The sequence below is a fragment of the Camelina sativa genome, chromosome 2 (genome assembly GCF_030686135.1).
Source record: "Camelina sativa cultivar CO46 ecotype springtype chromosome 2, ASM3068613v1".
In the NCBI taxonomy this organism is placed as follows: Eukaryota; Viridiplantae; Streptophyta; class Magnoliopsida; order Brassicales; family Brassicaceae; genus Camelina; species Camelina sativa.
In genome coordinates, this window is record NC_141881.1 from 31,161,559 (window position 1) to 31,181,724 (window position 20,166).

Consider the following 20,166-nt stretch of genomic DNA (forward strand, 5'->3'; position numbering starts at 1 on the left):
AACCTGAACATTGTTTCTTGTAAGAAATCCCACTCCAATATGCCGTATGCCTTTGTGATGTCCTTGAGTGCTAAGAAGGAGTTGGAGCATCGCCTTTTAACTTTGACGGCATGGATCAATTCATGTGCGATTAGCACAATGTCTGTAATGATCCTGCCTGGTATGAATGCCGCCTGTTCTTCAGAAATGAGTGCGTTTAAGTGCTGCTTTAGCCTTGAGACCAAGATTTTTGATATTATCTTATAGCTGACATTGCAGAGAGCTATTGGCCTGAATTCACTCATATGTCTTGCTGTTTCTGTTTTCGGGATCAGGCAGATGTTTGTGTGGTTCAGCGATGTGTCAAAGGAACCTCTAGTGAAGAAATCTTGTACTTCGCAAATGATTGCTTCCTTTGTTGTCTCCCAAAAGTGTTGATAAAAACCACCCGTAAAGCCATCTGGACCAGGAGCACGCGTGGGTCCTATAGAGAAGATTGCCGTTCTGATTTCTTCTTCAGAAACAGTTTTAGTGAGATCTGCATTAATCTTCGGTGTCACTCTGCTTTGGAAATCATGGAAGACATGGTAGTGGTTGTTCTGTGGAGTGAGTTCACTCTTAAACAGGTTAGTGAAATACTGCTGTGCAACTGAGCCGATATGAGAATCTCCATAGTGTTCGATACCCATGTCATCAAGGATTGAATAAATTTTATTTCTGGCTGTGTGACTCTTTGCGATAGCAAAAAAGAACTTGGTATTGCGGTCACCTGAGGTCATCCATTGCTTTCTGCTCTTAATACGCCAGAATTCCTCTTCATTTGCATAAGCAGTACTCAGCTTCTGTCGTAGGTTTTGTATCTGTTGCGTAGGGGCATGTTCAGAGTGCGCTTTATCAATCAGAGATTTCAAGACTGTAATCTCCTCCCTTGAATTTGATCTATTGTTACGCTTCCAGGATGATATTGCTTTCCGGCATTCTCTGAGTCTGTTGCTTAAAGTTAGAATGTTTCCTTGTCGACTGCGGTTCCACCCTTGTTCTACAATCTCACTAAAGCCCTCTCTATTAGACAGTCTGTTGTCATAGTAAAACTGTCCTCGCCGGGGAGAGAAATCATTGGAGATAGTAGTGACTACTGGTCTGTGATCACTCTCTATTAGTTCCAAAAATTCTACATGTGAAGCGGGGAACTGAGCAAGCCATTCATTGTTTGCCAGCGATCTATCTAAACAACATGCAACATCATGAGAGTGTCGTTTTCCTGCCCAAGAGAAGGGATCACCTTGATGTTTCAAATCATGGAAGTCACAGATTTGAATCATATTTCTGAAGTCCGCAAAAGAGCTTTCAGGACGAGAAGGGCCACCTCTTTTTTCATGATTACCTCTGATTTCATTGAAATCTCCTATGGCCATCCATGGTCCAGTTCTGTTTACTGCAGTTCTTTCCAATCTTTCCCAAACCAAGTGTCTAAGAGATGGATTTGGATTACCATATACACAAGATAAGTAGAAACCAAATCCATTAATCTGAACATAAGTGTCTACAAGATTTGGGGATTGATAAAGAATTGAAACAGAAATACTACTATGCCAAAAGAGAGCAATACCACCACTTAATCCTACAGGGGGAACTGTTACTAGTCGGTCATAACCTAATTCAGCACAAACAGAGCGAACAGCGTCATCTCCTTGTTTTGTTTCCATTAGGCACATGATGTCTGGAGAGTAAGATCTCTTAATCTCCTTTAGACGTCGAACTGTGAGGTCATTGCCTAGTCCTCTATAGTTCCAAGCAGTTGTCCTCATGGGGGAAGTGGTGGTTCAGGGCCCACCGCGCCTCTTTCAAGTCGTTTGGGTGACAGTAAGTCGCCCGAGTCGTGTTCATCAATGTCTCCTGCAACCGTGTGTGAACATTCTGGTATGTCAGGTTGCTCTAGATTGGTCTCCCTCTTGCGTTTGCCACGAGCCTTCATGTCTGCTAAGGTAGGATTTTCCACTTGGTGATGGATGTTGGAGGCAGGATCAGTTGCGAGTTGTCTATTTGGGTGATTGGGAGCATCTTGAGCAAGGACTTCAGCTTCGATTGGATCCTCCTGAATCTGATCATGGTGTGGTGGTTCCTCTCTGCCTGCAGCATCGAGTTGATCCTCATCGTGGATCTCGCGAATAATCACACCGCCATTATGTTGGCGAAAGGGTGGTAGGTCTTCGTCCTCATCAGGGTCCTCAGGTGGTTCATCACCTCCATTATGAAGAACACAGGCTCCGGTATCATGAGTTAGCATACCACATACCTCGCAAAAGCCACGAAGTCTTTCAAAACGGAATCGAAGGAGAGTATTAACCCCATTTTGAAATTGAAAGTGTCGCTGAAAGCGGAGGGGAAGATGAATGTCCCAATGGATCTGTACTCGCACAAACTCCACTCGAGCGGCGGCTTCAGCATCGTAGTCTACATCCAGAAGGTTACCAATGGAGCGACCAATGTAGGAGATGACACCAAGATTGAGGTACTGGAAAGGGATGCCGCGGATTTGATTCCAAAAGGGGATAAAATCCATGAGAGGTGGATTATCATTGGGAAACCATCTCTGGAGAACCAGCATTCGATCATTAAATGCCCAAGGGCCACGGCGGAGGACCAACTCTAGCTCTTCTTCCGTCGGGAAGATAAATTGGAAGGTATTACCTCCCACAATTCGACCATGGATTAGGCCCGCTTGGCCCCAGATACGGGGCATGGAAGCAATGATGGAACGAAGATTCTGGCGACGAGGAATGACTGGTCGTCCCATGAGGATGAAGCGACTCTCCACCGCAGCAACGACAACGACATCCGCCGGAATTGCAACAGGAGCATCATCCGCTCCCAAATTGATGTCTTGAACCGCCCTTCTCAAATTGTCCGCCATTAGTAAAAGTACACTGTAGTAGCGAAGAGGGAAATTTGTAGTTGTTGATAGCGGAAGGAGTTTGTAAATCATTTGGAGATCTCGCCATCGGTATTTATAGGGATAGGCATAGACATTAACCGTTTCATGAGCATCACGAAGAAAGGAGGATTTCATGGAGATAACCACCATCAGATCGTGGAGAAACTGCTCCACAACGCCGGCGCAACTGAAAGAAACCGTCCCCCAAGGAACGGGGTTGAGGATCCAAAACTATAAAGTAACCGTTTTGACAATCGTCTTTTCGATCGCCTCAGACATTTTTAATTAATTATTAATATTTGTTGTATGCTTTAGGTTGGAATTTTAATGAGATAATATTACAGCCAAAATAAAAAAAAATATAAAAATTGTTAATTTTTTTTCAGAAATACACGAAGCAAAAACAGAGACACCAAGAAAAAAATTCAGAGTTCATCAAAGAAACAAATCTCGATCCAACAAAAAAGAAAAAGGGATAATCAGTTTTGTTTTGTTTATGATTCCCTCTCTTAGTTAAATACGCCACAGTCGCGACGGATGTTACCGTTGCGTCTAGTCTTAACTCCAACGCGGCCGAGTTTGGTCATAGCGGTGACAAACGCCTTGTTGAAGGCAACAGAGTTCTTGGCCCAAGCATTAACGGTGGGCCTTGAGCGGCCATCGGTGAAGAGAACTTGGTCGGAAGTGAAGAGTCCTTTGCCTTGTTGCAAATTCTTGAAGTAAAGGTTATCGAATTTTCTTGGAGTGGTTGGGTCCATGTTGATGGCGATTCTTGGGTCAACCTTCTTGGGACAAGCCGCTTGAAGTTCTTTAGCGTAGGCTTTGTTTAGAGTTGGGTCAACGGAGTGAGTACGGTTAAAGTTGTAGATTCTGTTGAACACTTTGCCACAATGGGCGAATCCAAGTGTGTGAGCCGCTGCATTGTTAATAAAGGGTAAAAAAAAAAACTTAGATTAGATTCGGTTTTGTTCATAGATTTGGTTTTAAACCAAACTGAGCAGAAATTTATTTAAAAACAAATTAAACCATATACTTGAGTATCCACTTCAAAATATTATTGAGTGAGTTGTTATTATTACCTGAAAGAGCGATCATGTCCTCTTGGGTAAGTTTGTTTTTGGCAAAAAGCTTGTTAAGTTCTGTAACTTTGTCATTTGGCCCTGGCAAGTTTCCAGTAACGCTAGCTGCAGTCGACACCAAACCATCAAACCTTCCGAGTTCCACCGGGTACGACGGTCCTCCGGCCTAAATACACCCAAAAACATTAAATCTTTGTTGTATAATAGATAAGCAAACCGTTTTACATAACTATAAAGTTCTGTGTTTTTCTACCTATAATTTCCCAAAAATATTGTATATAATAGAAAGAAAATGAATCTATAACGTACCGCAACAACAACATCTCGGGTGGCTAAAGTAAGAATATCAGCACAAGAGATCTTGTTTCTGCAACTTGGGATTGCGTCAAGAGCTTTCTTGGCTTTGATCACAACGTCAAATCCATCTCCAGCCAATGAAATATTGTCTGGATGATCCTTCTCAGCTTTGTTCTTAGGCGTTGACTGAATCATGACCGACGCATCACACCCCTATATACACAAACCAACAAAAATAGTTAAGAAATCATCATATGAAAGGTTTCAAATACAAAATACAAAAGATCAACGAAAGTTTGAGTATTACATTGACGAAGCAATCGTGGAAGAAGAGACGGAGGGTAGCTGGGATGGTGACGAAGGTCTGCTTGACTTTTTGTTGGACGACTGTTCTCACGATCTGTTCAACATTCGGACATACCTTTCCGTAGAAATTGGTTTTGAGCTGAGCTGTGGTTGTGTCCGGGAACATAGAGATGGTGAGACTAAGAGCCACGACTATAACCAGACCGAACCTCGCCATTTCGTCGGAAAAATGAAAGTTGTTGTGTTTTAGGCGAGAGAGATTGTCTGAGTCGTGAGAAACGAAGGAAACTATGGAATTGTATTTATAGGAATTGGTAAATTAGACTTTATAAAATAATATGATTTTAAAAAGTTGTTCGTGTTTGGAAGAAGTTTTCAAATTTGGCCGATTCATAAATATAACTTGGAGCCACGTTCTTAGTGATGGCCGACGAGTTGTTTCTTCGGTAATATGGGTTTTCAATTACTGGTAAAAGAATTTGAGTTTTGTTTAATCGTTGACTTTATAGAATGTATATGCGTATTTTTACTTCTTCTAGTATAATTCCATTTTGGGCCAACTTTGAGAATTTGACTTCTACAGGCTTTTTAAATGTTTCATGTAGTCAGGCCCATGGACATAAATAGTACTTTTGATAAGATAAGTAGAAACTTAAATAGTTTTTTTGATGGGTCCATATCTCAGCCTCAGGGAATCTAAACAAAGATCTCTAGCAACAAGAAACATGCCACTTGGGGAATCTAAAGAAGGGATATAAAGATACTCTCAAACGTGACCTTCGTGCAGAGCAAAAATAGCAACAATTTGTATTTTTGTAGAATTTATAGGACTACTAGGTGACCAAAAAGGTATTGTGGTTATATATGGAATATAGAACAAAAAAAATCATCTACGTCCATTTTCATGTAATTCTTGTATAACTTATATACTCCTAGTTGATTTGATAAATAAAAGAGGAAATAAATTGTGAAAAGAGAGTGCTTTTACTGTTTTATAAAACTCGAAGTCGAAACTTTTATGTCAGTAAAAAGAATATAAGGGACGTTTTATAAGCTCGAGATGTCACCCATTGGTTAGTATAATTACCCTTAGTGTTAGTGACACGTAACTGGAAGAAAACACTTGTTTAATCATCTTAGATTACACTTTCCAACTAGAAATAATCAAGCTCTCGTGATTATGAAATGGGAAACCCGAGGTTCAGAATTCCAGAGGGCCGTGATCCTTGATTTTCTCAACATGTCTCAAAATGAAATTTCCATTTTCTTTAATAAAGTACTCCTAATAAACACATCTAATAATATACTCCTAATAAACACTAGTATTATAGTAGTATGTACACAGTAATAAATAATGAAGTAGTCATTTAACTTAAAAGAAAAAAATCTTGATTTCAAAATTTGATTAACAATTGAAATTGTTAATTAATTTTGTTAATATTTGTTAAAAGATTATCTTACAGAATAAGAAGATTAATGTTCAAGTTTCTTCTATAAGATCTTAACTATATCTGGTTTAGAGCTCATGGTTAGCCGATACACATTTTGAATGCTAAAAATATGTTTTTCCACATATTTATAACTTTAGAATAAGTTTCATTATGAAATTACATAAATATATAGTATATGCTAGTAAATGTAATTACGATATGTACAATATATATATGTGCTTATAGATTGGTATATTTCGCATGCATTTCTGTGTTTATATTATTTCAATACCTAATCAAATTCGAAGCACACAAAGACACGCATGTGTGAACACACACACGGATATCCATGCGTATAGACTATAAAATTTGATATCGTTAATTAATTTGTTAATACTATCTTTTAATCGAAAAAGACTTACGTAAAAAAAAAAACAAAAGTGAGTATAAAGCGCGTGATCATAGCGTAGGAAGAGGGACAAAACATTACTGCAGAAGTCAGTGTTTCGTTTGCTTCAAGAACCTACGAAGACAGTCTTCACACCTCTCGGAACCAGCGTTGATACTGTAGAATGCGATCACTCCAGAAACACATAAATAATTATTCTAGTTGAAAACAACAATTTACGAGGAAGAATGAGCACTCCTCAAACGCGGGCGTTGATCGGACCCACGGCTCCATGCCATTGCCGCTCTTCTCTCCGGCAACGCGTGCCTCTCTCTATCTCTCTCATCCACATTTCGAAGCACGTTTCTTTCTTTATTTGGTTATAGAAATAAAACTAGTAGCTAGTTGTCACATGTTTTATGCTAACACAACAGATGGGTACATATATGTAAATAGCGAAGTAATTGATATACTTACGGAGTTAGATCGAATCAGTAGTAGGCTAGGCTTATTTTATCTAATTTTAACTTAGCATGTTAGCATAATTAGCTAAATCCCTCATATTCTTTTATATTATGAGATCCAAGAGTTTACGATTGAAAGTTTTAAACATACATTTTTTCTATTTTGAAAATGATATTCTATAGGTTACACAAAAAAAGAAAAGAAAATGATATCATGTAGAATACGTACACTAAACCCTTATATCAAAATGGGGTTTTGAACACTTTTGCTACTTTATATTTTTTAAATCATGCATTCCTTATCGTTAACATATAATTATGATTAGTGAGTTGTAAAGGATTTGACATTGTTCCCGGTACACATTACATAAGAAATTGACTTTATATAGAAGATAAATTTAACACAATCACGGCCAACTCTAAAGCCTTGTCTTGCATTAATTTAAATTTGACATAACATGCAAACTCAACGAGATAATAGAATTTTATTACAGAAAGAAAAGTCGGTCCAGGAACATTTAATCAGAAAAACTTTTTTTCATTATAAACAATACTAAAAACAAAATGTGATTATTGCTTACAGAAGAATTATTTGGTCACTTTTATTATGTGTGTGTTTTGTAGATACGGTGGAGATCAGATCCTGTTGGGTCAGTTTTAAGACCTTTGAACAGTTCGAAAGGACATCCTTAACAAAATCCAACGGCTAAGATCTCTTTCTCCCCATACTTGGCCGGACCCACGACATGCCACCTATTCTCAGATTCTGATTCGCTCTCTCTCCCTAAATACCAAATTATTCTCTAAAAAGTCTGTTCTAATTATTTTATAATATCTACAATTTTTTTCACTAATCATACTTCTTTGTATAATACAGTAATTATAATTTTTTTTAAGACAACTGGTTTTGTTGATTTGTTAGTCTGGGTTGCATGTGATTCAAGCTCAGCAAGATATAAGATGTTCCCCGTCGCTCTTTATTATCTTAATCATAATTATTATCGAATCATACTTTTATATACTAGTATTATATAAAGTTTATATTAGATATAAAGTCTCCAACAACCACTAAATTCACATTTATTTGACAATGTATATACACACACACATTCTCGGGGATTTTTACCTAAAAAAATATATTAAGCTATACGAGAAATTTCCAAAAAAGTTTTGGTATTCATAATAAATTAATAAATAAAGATGATATAAAATATAACTTCAACCACCAATTATAAAATTCATGAAGCATAAAACCCCAAGCCAGGAATATATATTTATATGGGTGAATTTAAATTATGTGGATATGTGATGGCCGGATCCGAAATTGAATCTAGTATTGTCTCATCTGTCAAGCATGTATATATGTACACGATTATGTAGACATATATACTTACACATATATATATACATGTAAGATATTAATATATATATATATATGGATGTTGTAAGTAAAGCTTTGCTGGAGCTGTCTGAAGAGGTGGAATATGGCATATTTCTCAGAAGAAACGTTTGAAGGCTATTGGCTAAAGAAGACACAGTGTTGTTTGGTTTTGGCTTTGCAACAATCACTTTGGTTTTTGTGATATTGTGTGAAAGAGATGATTAATTAATTAGTTTTAAACAATAATGATTACTTAAACCATACTTTTATAATCATTGTATATACTGTATTAGTGAACTTCTTTTTAAAATAGTTTATCTGCAGTATATATAACTAGGAAGAATGTGACGCACCAATCCATATCTCTTCTCTAAGCTCTCTTAATCATCTGCTTCTCTAAGCTCATTATTCTCTTCTCAAAAAGGAAAAAAAAAATCTCTCTTTAATTTTTTTTCATCATCATCTCCTTCCATCATTTAATCAGCTTCTAAACCTAATTGTTTTCAGGTTAGTAACAATAATAATTCCTACTTATTTTATCTTCTTGATTTGATTTTACTTGCGTGTCGTCGTCATTTCTTCATCAGCTTGTACTATATATATATTGATATCTATGTTTCGGATATTAAATTTTATCACCAAAAATATATATAATTTGGTGTGAGTATTGAGATTGGTTTGGCTCATTTTGATTGAACAATATAGCTCTATTATTATTCCCACCAAACTTGACATCAAGTCTTACTGTGAAAACCACAAAAGTCCTTCAGAAATGGGGAAATGTAAAAGAATCTTTATTAATGAAAAGACAAGATTGACATGCGTCTAAGGGAAAGAACACGAACCACCAAATCGGTGTTTGAAAGTACAATATGAGATTTTGTATGTATAGATATATCAAGATATTTTTGTGCATGTTTGCCTAGATTTATAGCATTAGTGGCTAAAATTTTGCAGAATCTAAATCGAGTACTAGCAAACAAACAATTTTTTTCTTTTCTTTTTTCTGGTCCCTAATTAACAACTTTTCAAATTTCACAGGTTATATTACAAAGCGAAGAAGCTCCAAGTTCGTCATATCAAATCTACTTAGAGATATATTATAAAATCCTGATTTCTTGGAACATCAAAAACATGGAGAAGCTTCTTAACCCGTACGCTAAGCAGTGCATGAAAATGGCTATGCTTAAACACGAAGAAACTTTCAAGCAACAGGTAATTTAATTAGAAGATTCTGATCCAATTCATATTATATACGTCATGCACATGTTAAGATTAATATAAATAGTTCTTGAATGATTACATTTTCAGGTATATGAACTTCATAGGTTATATCAAGTCCAGAAGATATTAATGAAGAACATGGAGATCAATAATAAATTGACTACCAAAGGAAATAATAATGCAAACTCAGGACTAGGAACGTTCATCAGAAGAGTTGACCATGAGATTGACCGGCCGGCGAATTTTCCCGGTGGTACTAATAATAATAATATAGAGATTATGGATGAGAGTGAGATCGAGTTAACGCTTGGTCCGTCGTGTTACGGTGATGGTGATTTGATGAGGATGAGCAAGAAGAAGAAGAAGAACTCTTCGCCGGAGATGATGATGGACGGGAATTTAAACTCTGGTCGCCGCAGTTTCTCTTCTTCTTCGACAGGATCAAGTAATAATAACAACAACAACAACAACAATCTTGAAGAGCAAGTGAGAATGATGAAACATCAGAAGCAGAAGCAGCCATGGCTTCAGGCATTGACCTTGAATGTTATCTGATAATTAATTATATTAATTTTTAACTGTATTCTGATTTGCATCTTTCTTCTTAAAAAAAATTAAAAAATTTAGTAGTTTAATTTTTATTTCCTGATGAGAGTGTTTTATCATGCCTCTTTTATCAGGTGATTTTTTTTTTTTTTTGCTATTTTAATGCTTATCAGTAATTTTCTTTCTTTACTACTTCTTTTTAGGTTTCTTGTAAATAAAATTAAAATTAATGTATTATTGTTTTCGAAGATAATATATTACTCTTTTTCGAGCTTGAGTTTATATCTTTAGCTATAAAACACACATAAAAAGGAGAAACAAAGTAAATAGTTTTATTTGGGTCAGCAAAATTGAATTATTATGAATAAAGAAATAATAATAGAGGAGAAGTTATAAAAGGCGGGCCAATGATGAATTAGTTATGGGACAAGAACATGCACTATCTGCTGGCATGTTCCCTTCAGGCTTCAAGCATCACCTACTTCCCCTGTTTTAATTCTGATCTTTTTCTAATCTCCAAAAAAGATTAAAAATGCAAAAGCTATTAGTATTAATTTATTTCATACATGACCCCACGATCTTGTTTGATCATCATCAGCTTTAGAATCCCAAGTTCTCTGAATCTATGATCTATTATACTCATCAGTGATAAGTTCCACAGATACAGTTTATACATTAATAATTGTATGTATGTATCTAAACAGTGTGTGTTAACCTTCACATAATGATATTATTGTATTATTTTCTTGCAAAATTGTGATTTATTTTCAAAACTACTTTCGGGATATTTTAGAATATTTCTTGAAAAAATTATTACCATCTTTATGTACAAAAAACATCAAAACACACACAAAAATATCAACTGCTGACAAGTGACAAGTAGAAAAATAAATAAATCCTTGAATCAGAACTTAGAAGTCCCAACAAAAAAATTAAACATATACTAATATGTATGTGTGTATATTATATGGTTTTTCAAGAAATAGAGTGTCTCCGATCTTTCGGTGGTTTGGTTCTGCCTCTACCGCTGTATGGCGTGATGCCAAAAGGGTTTAGCTTTCCGAGTTTTCTTGAAACAGAGTTTATGAATGACTTTCTTGGCAATGGAGGCTTATCCATGGAAGTAGTTGAGATTGGTGAATTTGGATTGGTGCTGATGGTTGATGAAGATGATTTCTTGTCACTCTCTTTCTCAAACTCTTTAAGCTTCATTTTCATTTTCAGAAGTTCCAGCTTCAAGTCCTGGTTTTCGCGTTTAAGCTTGGAGAGTTCGTCGTTGTAGGAGCTGAGTTTAGGAGGAAGAACAGCTGCTGCTGGTGGAGGTGGGGCTGGAGAATCTGAGTCGTTAGTGACTTCTCCTCGTAGACGTTGTTGTTCGTAGTAAAGGACTTGAACAATAGTCTGAACGGGAAGACGATCATTCTGAGCTGCATGCGCGCAGGCTTCTCGCGATAGTTTTTGACAATCCATTAGGCTGCACACTTTCTTCCTCTCTACATCACTCATATTCGGGTGCGCCTGCAAGAAAAAAACATAGTTGTTCACCAGAGATCTCTTATGATTTTAAGTGAGGTTTTAGCTCTTTAGTCTTGAGTTATGGCAAAAAGGAAATTTGTTGTCATAATTATATGAAAATGTCAAGTATCTATCAGTTTCAGGACCACTCTATGCAAATGTCAGACATTTACCAGTTTTTGTACTCATCAAAACGGATCCAGTACATGATCAATATATTGCAAATGTAAATATTTACTAGCTTACTATATTACCTTAAGGTAGATGTCGACGGCTCGATACATGCCATCTTCAGTAACCCTGGACTGTTCAGGAATAAGTTCAGCTAAACCGATGAACTTCTGCAAGCTCACATTTCTATCCGAAGCAATTTCAGCCATATAATTCTCCAACAATTTACCAACACGTTCCATATCACCAGCAAGATCAACACCATTATTGCTTAAGCGGACTCCTTCAACTTCAAACTCGAGATAATTCATGAGAATGCGTTGAACAGTGTCTGTATCAAACAAAGAGTGATCTCCAGTGAATGAATAAGAAGGAATCAAGAGATCGTCGAGCACTGCTTGTCCTAATTGTAATCCCATTCTCTTTTCCAAGTCAAGTCTACAAGCAACCGTTGTTTCAAGGTATATCGCTGCACGTAGAAGCATCGAGAGAAAGCTAACGGACATTGCATTTTTCTCTCGAGGAAGAAGGCTTACGATTGTTTCAAGAATCACTCTTTTCTCGTGTTCTTGTTTTGGTTCAATCTTCTTCATTCCTTTCCCGAAAATCTCCTGCATTTGCAAAGAAAAGGAAAAAACAACTTCAACAAAAGAGGAGACTCAACAGAACCAAAATGGTATCTGTGTTTGTAGGAAACTCACCAACCCTCGAAGAGATTTCTGAGCATAGAGCATAAGCACTGGACCAAGTCCATACTGCTTAAACCCTCTAGCCATCATTGCAATCAGTACACGTTGAAACGAATCAATCCTAAGAACCGTTAAGTCTTCCGCCCACCAATCAACCACAGGCTGTTTGCTCTGTTGCTGAACCACAACCTCATTGTTACCGCTATTACTTGAAGAAGGACTACAAAAGTGGCTCTCTTGACAGGTCATATAAGCAATCGCATCAATGCAACGGCTCACAAGTTTCACTCTTTCAGCAGTGGGCAACAATTCCTCTGATTTATGCAAGACTGTGATTGAACTGGATAAGCTCTTGAGAGCTACTTCGTTCAAGTAAGCTTCAGCTCTTACGACGAGATTTTCCACAGAGTGTTCCTCTGTCATCTCTAGATACTCTGCTGCACATCGCAGCATGGCAATGTTCTCTGTGCTCATATCGAAGTTAATGCCATAGCAGAACTTAGCCGCTAGCTCGAATGCTTCAGAGCCTCCGGGGATATCCAGGATTTTTATAACGGAGGAATCTGAATCTTTGTTTGATTCCGACATAAGTTTCTTGATAAACCCACATTTTGACAAGAGTGGAAACTGCAAGATTCAGATGAGAGAATAATGAATCGGCAAGAATGGGAACATGTCATTGGTTTTACATCATAGAGATTGATCGGTAAATATAGATCTAGAAACTACCTTGTGCAGTGAAAACGAAGCTTCTCCAACATGAACGGTGACATCACTAGAGACTTCCTGAGAAGAAATCCTGAAACGATGCAAAAACAAGAGTAGATTGTTATGTTTTATCACAAAGAAAAGAAGGTTCCATAGCTCGAAAGATTGAGAAACTAAATATTATTTAAGAAGAGAATGAGAAACCATTCACTGGTTCTCTTCATGGCTGAGGACAAAAGATCTTTCTTCTTTGCTGACATATTACGAACACTTAGGTGGTAGAAACTTCTCACTCAAGAAATTCACCATGGAACACTATTTCAAGTCCAACTCATGAAGAAGACGTGCCGTAACGTACTAAAAGAGAGAATAAGATCAAGCAAAAGAGCTTCTTCCCCACTTTTCCTCTATTAATTGTGACCAAACAGAGAACCCAAAATTCCCCAAAACAAAGAAAACCACAAACTACCGAGAGGAATGAAGGGTAATTATGTAATTCTCATGGAGAGTACAAGATAGAGCGTCTGTCTAAGGAGGGAGTGTATGTGGTAATGGATTGGTTTAAAATTTTTTAGAAGAGTCCAAGTGGATCAGACACACATCTTTCAGACCAAAACAAATAATTCCAAAAGAGAGCAAAACAATGAGTATTGATTCCTCTCCACAAATGTATATATCTACATATACAATATATAATGGTAGGTATATATTGGTTTATGGTAATGAGACGAGAGGGTACGAGTATAAGTAAGCAAGCTACCGAATCTTGGTTTTGTGACCGAACATGAATGAGATAGGATATTTGTCCCTACAAAGAGTCATATCATCTTTAAATTCTTCCTCTTTTTTTTCTGATAATTGAAGTCACTATATGCCTCAACATTTTGATTGAGACTCAACTCAATCTTGCAATAAATGGTGTCGCTGAATAATATAAAACGTCCTCAACGAAAAATTCAAAATTTCCAAATAGTTGATGGTAATAAAAACAGAGAATAATGGTACATAAGAGTCTGAGTTTTTTTTACCTCTAGTTGTTTTCATGGCTTTGGTCAGTTTCACTTCCTCCATTATTTGCCTCAGGTCTTAACTCTTCCGAATGAGTAAAGATAATCTTGAGTCCTCCTCAACATTGAAATCATCCAAATTCAAGAAAAAGTAATCTGATGTTAACACCTTGTAGACTCCCACACTATACATTGAACTGTCTTCATCCATCCACATGCCATCGAGATGTCTCAAAATGCCTAATTTCTAATCAAGAACCCTGCCTGCCTCAACTTCTTAAAAACAACCATATACAGTATAGCGTAATCTTCGGGCGTATCTACGACTACGACAACTTAGCTGTCGGAAAAAAAAACTCATTGATAATGATAGTGATAGGATTCTGCTCAATCTTTAAATGGCTTTGTCGCAGCTCCTTCAATTCTTAATCTTGCACAGATGAATCGTGGGGACGACACAAATACAAAAGCTTCCACCTTTATCTTGTCTCGAACTTTTTCTTGCCTATTATTGCAAACTTTCTCGAGAATTAGCAATCTTTAAATTAACATATACCCACCGATCCAAATCTCGCAAATTCCGAAATCCAGAAACTTTTCACAAAATCGAGAATCCAAAATTTCCCCAATTTGAAAACCCTAACATTGAGTATGAGCGAGTGGACTAAGTAAATTGGGCCATAAAGCCCAGTATATCAGGCCTTTTTGGTAAATTTAATTAGCGCAATTTCAAAAACTACGCAAAATCCTAACATTGAGTATGAGCGGGTGGACCAAGTATAATGGGCCATAAAGCCCAGTATGTAAGGCCTTTTCGGTAAATTTAATTGGCGCAATTATACAAAAACTACGCAAAAGAAAATAGGAAATCAGAATCAGGTGCGGAAGAGCGTAGTGAATGATAAATACGCTATTCTTCTTCTTCTTCTCCTTCTTCCTCTTCTTCGAATCTCCTCTACGACGTCTCTTGTTAGTGTGCGCCGTCTTAACCTTACGTGCGCCGTTGGCGCACTCTCCTATCTTACGCTCGTCTCTCTTCACCCCCTCAGCGAAATCTCTCTCGGACGTTTCCGGTAGTACTCCGATCGATCGAATCGATCCAGATTCTCTCGTCGAGATCTCTGATTTTAACCAGACGCGGGTGATGTCGAAAGCTCGTGTTTACACCGACGTTAACGTGATTCGACCCAAGGATTATTGGGATTACGAGTCGCTCATTGTTCAATGGGGGTAAGATTTTTAAAACCCTAGAATTAGCCGTCACGGATACTGGTTTTGTGTTTTCATGTTGTGATCAGCTGAATTGGTATTTGTAAAGGACTTTTCTAGGGTTTTTTTTAGTGAATTTGATGTTCAGTTCGCTTTGGATTTGCTTCTAGATTAAGCTAATCTAATGAAGAAACTTTTGCTTTTATCTATTAAAAGATGAATTTGGTTTTTAGTTTAGTATAGCTTGCATTTTATTCTGCTATTGCAATGATGTTTTAGTTAAAGTTTTGATTTTGTTCTTTGCTCTCTCAGGGAGCAAGATGATTATGAGGTAGTAAGGAAGGTCGGGCGTGGAAAATATAGTGAAGTCTTCGAAGGTGTTAATGTGAACAGCAAGGAGAAGTGCGTAATCAAAATCCTCAAACCTGTTAAGAAAAAAAAGGTGACTTTTTTTTTACAGTGTTTTGGATTTGATTAGTTTGTGTAATTGAGGTTGTTTCTTGAGTTTTCTATTGATCTTTTTCTTCTGTAGATAAGAAGAGAGATTAAAATACTCCAGAACCTATGCGGTGGACCAAATATTGTCAAGCTGTTTGATGTTGTTAGAGATCAACATTCAAAAACTCCTAGCCTTATATTTGAATATGTTAACAGTACAGACTTCAAAGTTCTGTATCCTACTTTGACTGACTACGACATTCGTTACTATATATACGAGCTGTTGAAGGTAAACATGTGTTATCAGTTTAGATTATAATTTTTATAAGTGTTGTATTTGATTACATACTTACATTTTATTCGACTACTTGTTGTAGGCACTGGACTTCTGCCATTCACAAGGAATAATGCACAGAGATGTCAAGCCTCACAATGTTATGATTGACCATGAGCTGCGTAAGCTTCGTCTTATAGATTGGGGTCTCGCTGAGTTTTACCACCCTGGAAAAGAGTATAATGTCCGTGTTGCCTCAAGGTATGTATGGTTTTCTTTTATACCCTTTATCTCACTATCTAGCGGTAGCCAAAGCTTCACTGTGATGTTTTATCTCTCCTAATGTGTATCAGATACTTTAAGGGACCTGAACTTCTCGTGGACTTACAAGACTATGATTATTCATTGGATATGTGGAGCCTTGGTTGTATGTTTGCTGGGATGGTAAGTGCATGATGTAACATTTGGAAGACGTTCATTTTTCCTCAATATAGTTATTTTGGTGATCTGATTTATTACCTAATTAATCTTCATTCGTTCTGTTAGATATTCCGTAAGGAACCTTTCTTCTATGGCCATGACAATCAGGATCAACTAGTGAAAATCGCCAAGGTATTATCTCAGTATTAGCATGTAGCAGATCTTCCTCCCTTTTCCATTATCCTCATGAATCCTCCTTCTCATTCACAGGTACTTGGGACCGATGAATTGAACGCTTATCTGAACAAGTATCAGTTAGAGCTTGAGCCACAACTCGAAGCACAAGTTGGACGGTACGTGCTACTTAAGAATTATAATGGTTATTTTGTAATCTCTGAGCTTATAATTTCCATGTAATGAGCTAAAAGCTAAGAATTGTATTTTTTTGTTCATTGTGGAACACAACACACAGGCATAGCAGGAAACCTTGGTCCAAATTCATCAACGCAGACAATCAGCATTTAATCTCACCCGAGGTTTACTCATTTTCTTGATTCCTTTGTATAGAAAATGGTTTAGTTGGGTTTTAACGTGTTATGGTCTTAAACTGTGCAGGCGATTGATTTCCTCGACAAGCTGCTCCGGTATGATCATCAAGACAGATTAACTGCAAAAGAAGCCATGGTACGTATTATGCTTCAGAGAACAAAGAAGAAGCCGCGTTTTGTTTTTTAATCACATGTTAGAGGTGAATTAATAATAATAATAATACACTTTGTTGATTTGATGACAGGGACACGCTTACTTCGCCCAAGTTAGGGCAGCAGAAACCAGCAGAATGAGAAATCAATGAAACTCAGAGATATGTCTGTAAAACTTTCTGGTGATGAAGATGATGTTCATCTTTTCTTCAAGTATTACTATATCAAGGTGATGTTTCTTCTACAATTTGTCCTGAAGTATCTGAATCGTCTTATATTTTAAATATTTTTTTTTACGGATTGTATGTTGTTATTTAAGTATGTAAACTGGTCGTACATTTATATCAAAAAAAAAAAAAAAAAAAAAATCAAAGAAGATTAAAACTTAACCGGAACACTCACATACTTATGAACTAGGTGCTTCTCCACGCGTGGGTTGTGGTGTAGTTGGCATTTTCTTGTTTTTTTTGGTCTTTTTTGTTTTCTTTTTTGTATTAGTTCGTTTTAATTAGGCATATACGGGTATTGCCGTCATTTTTATTAATACACTATATGTTTATATCATTTCGTTCAGATGTGTATAATTGTGGCGTTTACTTTTTATGAATTATATATGTTTATATCATTTCGTTCAGATATGTATAATTGTGGCGTTTACTTTTTATGAATTATGAAGATGTTGTTTTTTGCTTTTGAGGATCCAATCTTATCATTGACTGATATTGTTTCCAATACATCCTTTATATATTAAAAGAGGAACATTTTGGTGAAAAAACTGAGGTGTCAGCATTACAGAGCTCAGAGCACCATTTAGCAAAGTCTCCTCAAATTTTCTAATTAATTACATATTTGTGCCATTGTATTTATTGGCCAAAACAATGACAACCTCTTTATACCTCTTTTGTTTCATGCTATTAATTTTGATGTGATATAGATATCTTTAACTTGAGAGCAATCTGTATAAAAATGAGAGAAAAAGAGGTATAAATCGGGAAGTTTTTTAATGGCATCAAACAGATAAAAGGAAAATTAGTAATATAAAATAAAACATAAGAGGGAGAAGCGTTGTTTGCTATGAAATTTTGCAGTGTTGATGAAGAATCGAACATAACACACTTCAATCCGGGAAGAATTTCAACAAGACAATCGAAAATGTGCTATGACTGAAGCTCACTCTTATGAAACTACAAATAAAAAATAATTGACAAGTAATATATAAGTAAATCAGCCAGAATTTATAAATAAAATACAAGAAATCCATATGCTCTGTGATGTAGATTTCGGAAAAGAAGCCCATTTAAAAATGAAAACAAGTAATAATATTATACCAATAGCTGAGATATATAGGGATTTAATGACCAATTAAAATTTATTAAATCCAATGATATAATACTGTAACTAAGACCGATTATATAATGGATCTAATGACTAATTATAGTCTTCCCCTCACGAAACAATTTTGTAATTTTATTTCTCCGTCAATTACAGACACATATATAACTTAAAAAAACTAAAAATATCCAAAATAATAGAATTCTCCTTAATAAAATACCTTCTGTTATCTCCTATATAAAATACTTTATATCCCATTTTATTATTTGCCCTTTTATTACTATATTATTTACAATAAATTGTCATTAGTAACTAAGGAATAATTCATTCAATAATTGAAGGAAATTTGTAATATAAATTGAGGAATACACTTACGGGTTAAAAAAATCATATCAAATATCCATGTTGCCAAACTGACCCAATTTACATATTAAGAAGAAAAAAAGATTCAACAACAGATTTATTATATTTTAGGAAATCATTCAAATTAGTTCCATAATAATCAGGTTATGAGAATTTTGTGTAGATATATTCATATATGAAAAAATATGGGACGAGAATTTTGGAAACAAAAATTCAAGCAGAACATATGCGGACATACTATTTAATCATATGAATTACGAGGAATGAGTTTTTTCGGATCAAAAAAAAATAAATGTTGCAATCATACATATTAGACGGGTTTAATCGCTTGACAATTATATTTTTTTTAAGATTATGCAAAAATAACTCTGCACGTACGTGCGGGTCCGAACCTAGTTTATTTTATTATAGATTTTCTAATTAACTGCTTATGTACACCCTTCATACGTTGATGTTGCAATAATAAGTTATTTTTTAAAAATATCTTCCATGTAAGTGATTATGTTTTTATGCCCATGTTTTGGTCTAATATCAATAAGATCGTTTCTGTTTTTCTTTAGTTGGCTTTGAAACCAATATTGAGTTAAGCAAATAATGGGTCGAATTATGGTGTTAATAAGTAATATAAATTCTTATGTATATATATTGTATATATGTGACTATAAATTTAGCTAACTAAAAAATTATGTAATATTTAAATACAATCTTTAACATATATATATAAATATTTTTATTTGTGGGACATATATATATATATATATTTTTATTTGTGGGAGTAATGTATGAAATTATTGGATAGAAGTTATTTTTGAGTTAAATGACCTTTAATGTCTTTAAAGTAAGTTAAATATTAATAAATTCTTATATGTGTCTTGACTTTTTTAAAAAGGAATACCAAGTGTTTCCTTCCAAATTTGAAGTGATATAGTATTTTAGTTTTCTTATATGATTTTATGAACTTCAATGTAAAAGTTTTTCAAAGTAATAAGTACACTCACTGATTGAATTATAAAATTTGGAGAAATGTTTATTTCGTTTAATCATCTGCTCTTTTAAATAAATTAAATAAGTATGTTGTTATTTCTACAAATAGAACAACAAATATTATAGTTTAACCATAGAGTTAAGCAATGGAAATGGAACTTGTGATTGCAAGACAAAATGCTTATATGTTACACATTGATCGTTTAAAAATGAATAGGAACATCTAATTCTCAAATAAAGTTGATTGTTTTGTTAAAACCAACATATGTGAATTTAAATTTAACTATGCAAATTTAAAAAATAAATATGAATAGATTAGAAAGGCA

General features: G+C 35.5%; 5 protein-coding genes across 8 annotated transcripts; 2 read left to right on the forward strand and 3 right to left on the reverse strand.

Annotated features, from left to right (window-relative positions):
• Positions 1 to 1,783: 1,783 nt before the first annotated feature.
• On the reverse strand, positions 1,784 to 2,923 carry LOC147949376 (uncharacterized). The gene has a single exon (XM_087470844.1). The coding sequence runs from the start codon at positions 2,891 to 2,893 to the stop codon at positions 1,784 to 1,786; it is 1,110 nt and encodes a 369-aa protein (XP_087326970.1). The 5' UTR covers positions 2,894 to 2,923.
• Positions 2,924 to 3,264: 341 nt separating this feature from the next.
• LOC104744706 (peroxidase 73-like) lies at positions 3,265 to 5,018 on the reverse strand. The gene is made up of 4 exons (XM_010465797.3): positions 4,598 to 5,018; positions 4,303 to 4,503; positions 3,994 to 4,159; positions 3,265 to 3,830 (listed from the first exon to the last, which is right to left on the reverse strand). The coding sequence occupies exons 1-4, from the start codon at positions 4,811 to 4,813 to the stop codon at positions 3,424 to 3,426; spliced, it is 990 nt and encodes a 329-aa protein (XP_010464099.1). The 5' UTR covers positions 4,814 to 5,018; the 3' UTR covers positions 3,265 to 3,423.
• A 3,576-nt stretch (positions 5,019 to 8,594) lies between these two features.
• LOC104744715 (uncharacterized) lies at positions 8,595 to 10,300 on the forward strand. Of its 3 annotated transcripts, none has more exons than XM_010465818.3 (3): positions 8,595 to 8,766; positions 9,301 to 9,474; positions 9,571 to 10,300. In XM_010465818.3, the coding sequence occupies exons 2-3, from the start codon at positions 9,394 to 9,396 to the stop codon at positions 10,036 to 10,038; spliced, it is 549 nt and encodes a 182-aa protein (XP_010464120.1). In that variant the 5' UTR covers positions 8,595 to 8,766; positions 9,301 to 9,393; the 3' UTR covers positions 10,039 to 10,300. The 3 variants fall into 3 exon arrangements, with proteins under 3 accessions (XP_010464120.1, XP_010464128.1, XP_087348954.1); XM_010465826.3 differs by lacking the exon at positions 8,595 to 8,766 and adding an exon at positions 8,940 to 9,141; XM_087492828.1 differs by lacking the exon at positions 8,595 to 8,766 and having other exon boundaries at positions 9,254 to 9,474.
• Positions 10,301 to 10,816: 516 nt separating this feature from the next.
• On the reverse strand, positions 10,817 to 14,760 carry LOC104744736 (BTB/POZ domain-containing protein SR1IP1). 2 transcript variants are annotated; one of them, XM_087475561.1, is made up of 5 exons: positions 14,141 to 14,760; positions 13,134 to 13,203; positions 12,417 to 13,031; positions 11,799 to 12,326; positions 10,817 to 11,547 (listed from the first exon to the last, which is right to left on the reverse strand). In XM_087475561.1, exons 3-5 carry the CDS (start codon positions 12,990 to 12,992, stop codon positions 11,005 to 11,007), a joined length of 1,647 nt encoding a protein of 548 aa, XP_087331687.1. In that variant the 5' UTR covers positions 12,993 to 13,031; positions 13,134 to 13,203; positions 14,141 to 14,760; the 3' UTR covers positions 10,817 to 11,004. The 2 variants fall into 2 exon arrangements, with proteins under 2 accessions (XP_087331687.1, XP_010464139.2); XM_010465837.3 differs by lacking the exon at positions 14,141 to 14,760 and adding an exon at positions 13,317 to 13,833.
• A 164-nt stretch (positions 14,761 to 14,924) lies between these two features.
• Positions 14,925 to 17,550, forward strand: LOC104744746 (casein kinase II subunit alpha-1). Its single transcript, XM_087475563.1, has 10 exons — positions 14,925 to 15,349; positions 15,641 to 15,770; positions 15,861 to 16,055; positions 16,144 to 16,301; positions 16,394 to 16,484; positions 16,587 to 16,652; positions 16,731 to 16,813; positions 16,933 to 16,996; positions 17,076 to 17,144; positions 17,254 to 17,550. Exons 1-10 carry the CDS (start codon positions 15,018 to 15,020, stop codon positions 17,311 to 17,313), a joined length of 1,248 nt encoding a protein of 415 aa, XP_087331689.1. The 5' UTR covers positions 14,925 to 15,017; the 3' UTR covers positions 17,314 to 17,550.
• Positions 17,551 to 20,166: the final 2,616 nt, after the last annotated feature.

What these genes read in the sequence shown, in the direction of transcription:
- LOC147949376 (XM_087470844.1), bottom strand. Translation starts at nt 2,893, where the DNA reads ATGGCGGACAATTTGAGAAGGGCGGTTCAAGACATCAATTTGGGAGCG.
- LOC104744706 (XM_010465797.3), bottom strand. Translation starts at nt 4,813, where the DNA reads ATGGCGAGGTTCGGTCTGGTTATAGTCGTGGCTCTTAGTCTCACCATC. An exon ending in TCCACGATTGCTTCGTCAAT is followed by an intron (nt 4,504 to 4,597) that starts GTAATACTCAAA and finishes TTGTGTATATAG; the next exon opens with GGGTGTGATGCGTCGGTCAT. An exon ending in GGACATGATCGCTCTTTCAG is followed by an intron (nt 3,831 to 3,993) that starts GTAATAATAACA and finishes TTAACAATGCAG; the next exon opens with CGGCTCACACACTTGGATTC.
- LOC104744715 (XM_010465818.3), top strand. Translation starts at nt 9,394, where the DNA reads ATGGAGAAGCTTCTTAACCCGTACGCTAAGCAGTGCATGAAAATGGCT. An exon ending in AAGAAACTTTCAAGCAACAG is followed by an intron (nt 9,475 to 9,570) that starts GTAATTTAATTA and finishes TTACATTTTCAG; the next exon opens with GTATATGAACTTCATAGGTT.
- LOC104744736 (XM_010465837.3), bottom strand. Translation starts at nt 13,372, where the DNA reads ATGTCAGCAAAGAAGAAAGATCTTTTGTCCTCAGCCATGAAGAGAACC. An exon ending in ATGAAGAGAACCAGTGAATG is followed by an intron (nt 13,204 to 13,316) that starts GTTTCTCATTCT and finishes GCATCGTTTCAG; the next exon opens with GATTTCTTCTCAGGAAGTCT. An exon ending in AGAAATCTCTTCGAGGGTTG is followed by an intron (nt 12,327 to 12,416) that starts GTGAGTTTCCTA and finishes TTGCAAATGCAG; the next exon opens with GAGATTTTCGGGAAAGGAAT.
- LOC104744746 (XM_087475563.1), top strand. Translation starts at nt 15,018, where the DNA reads ATGATAAATACGCTATTCTTCTTCTTCTTCTCCTTCTTCCTCTTCTTC. An exon ending in AACCTGTTAAGAAAAAAAAG is followed by an intron (nt 15,771 to 15,860) that starts GTGACTTTTTTT and finishes TTTCTTCTGTAG; the next exon opens with ATAAGAAGAGAGATTAAAAT. An exon ending in AGCATTTAATCTCACCCGAG is followed by an intron (nt 16,997 to 17,075) that starts GTTTACTCATTT and finishes TAAACTGTGCAG; the next exon opens with GCGATTGATTTCCTCGACAA.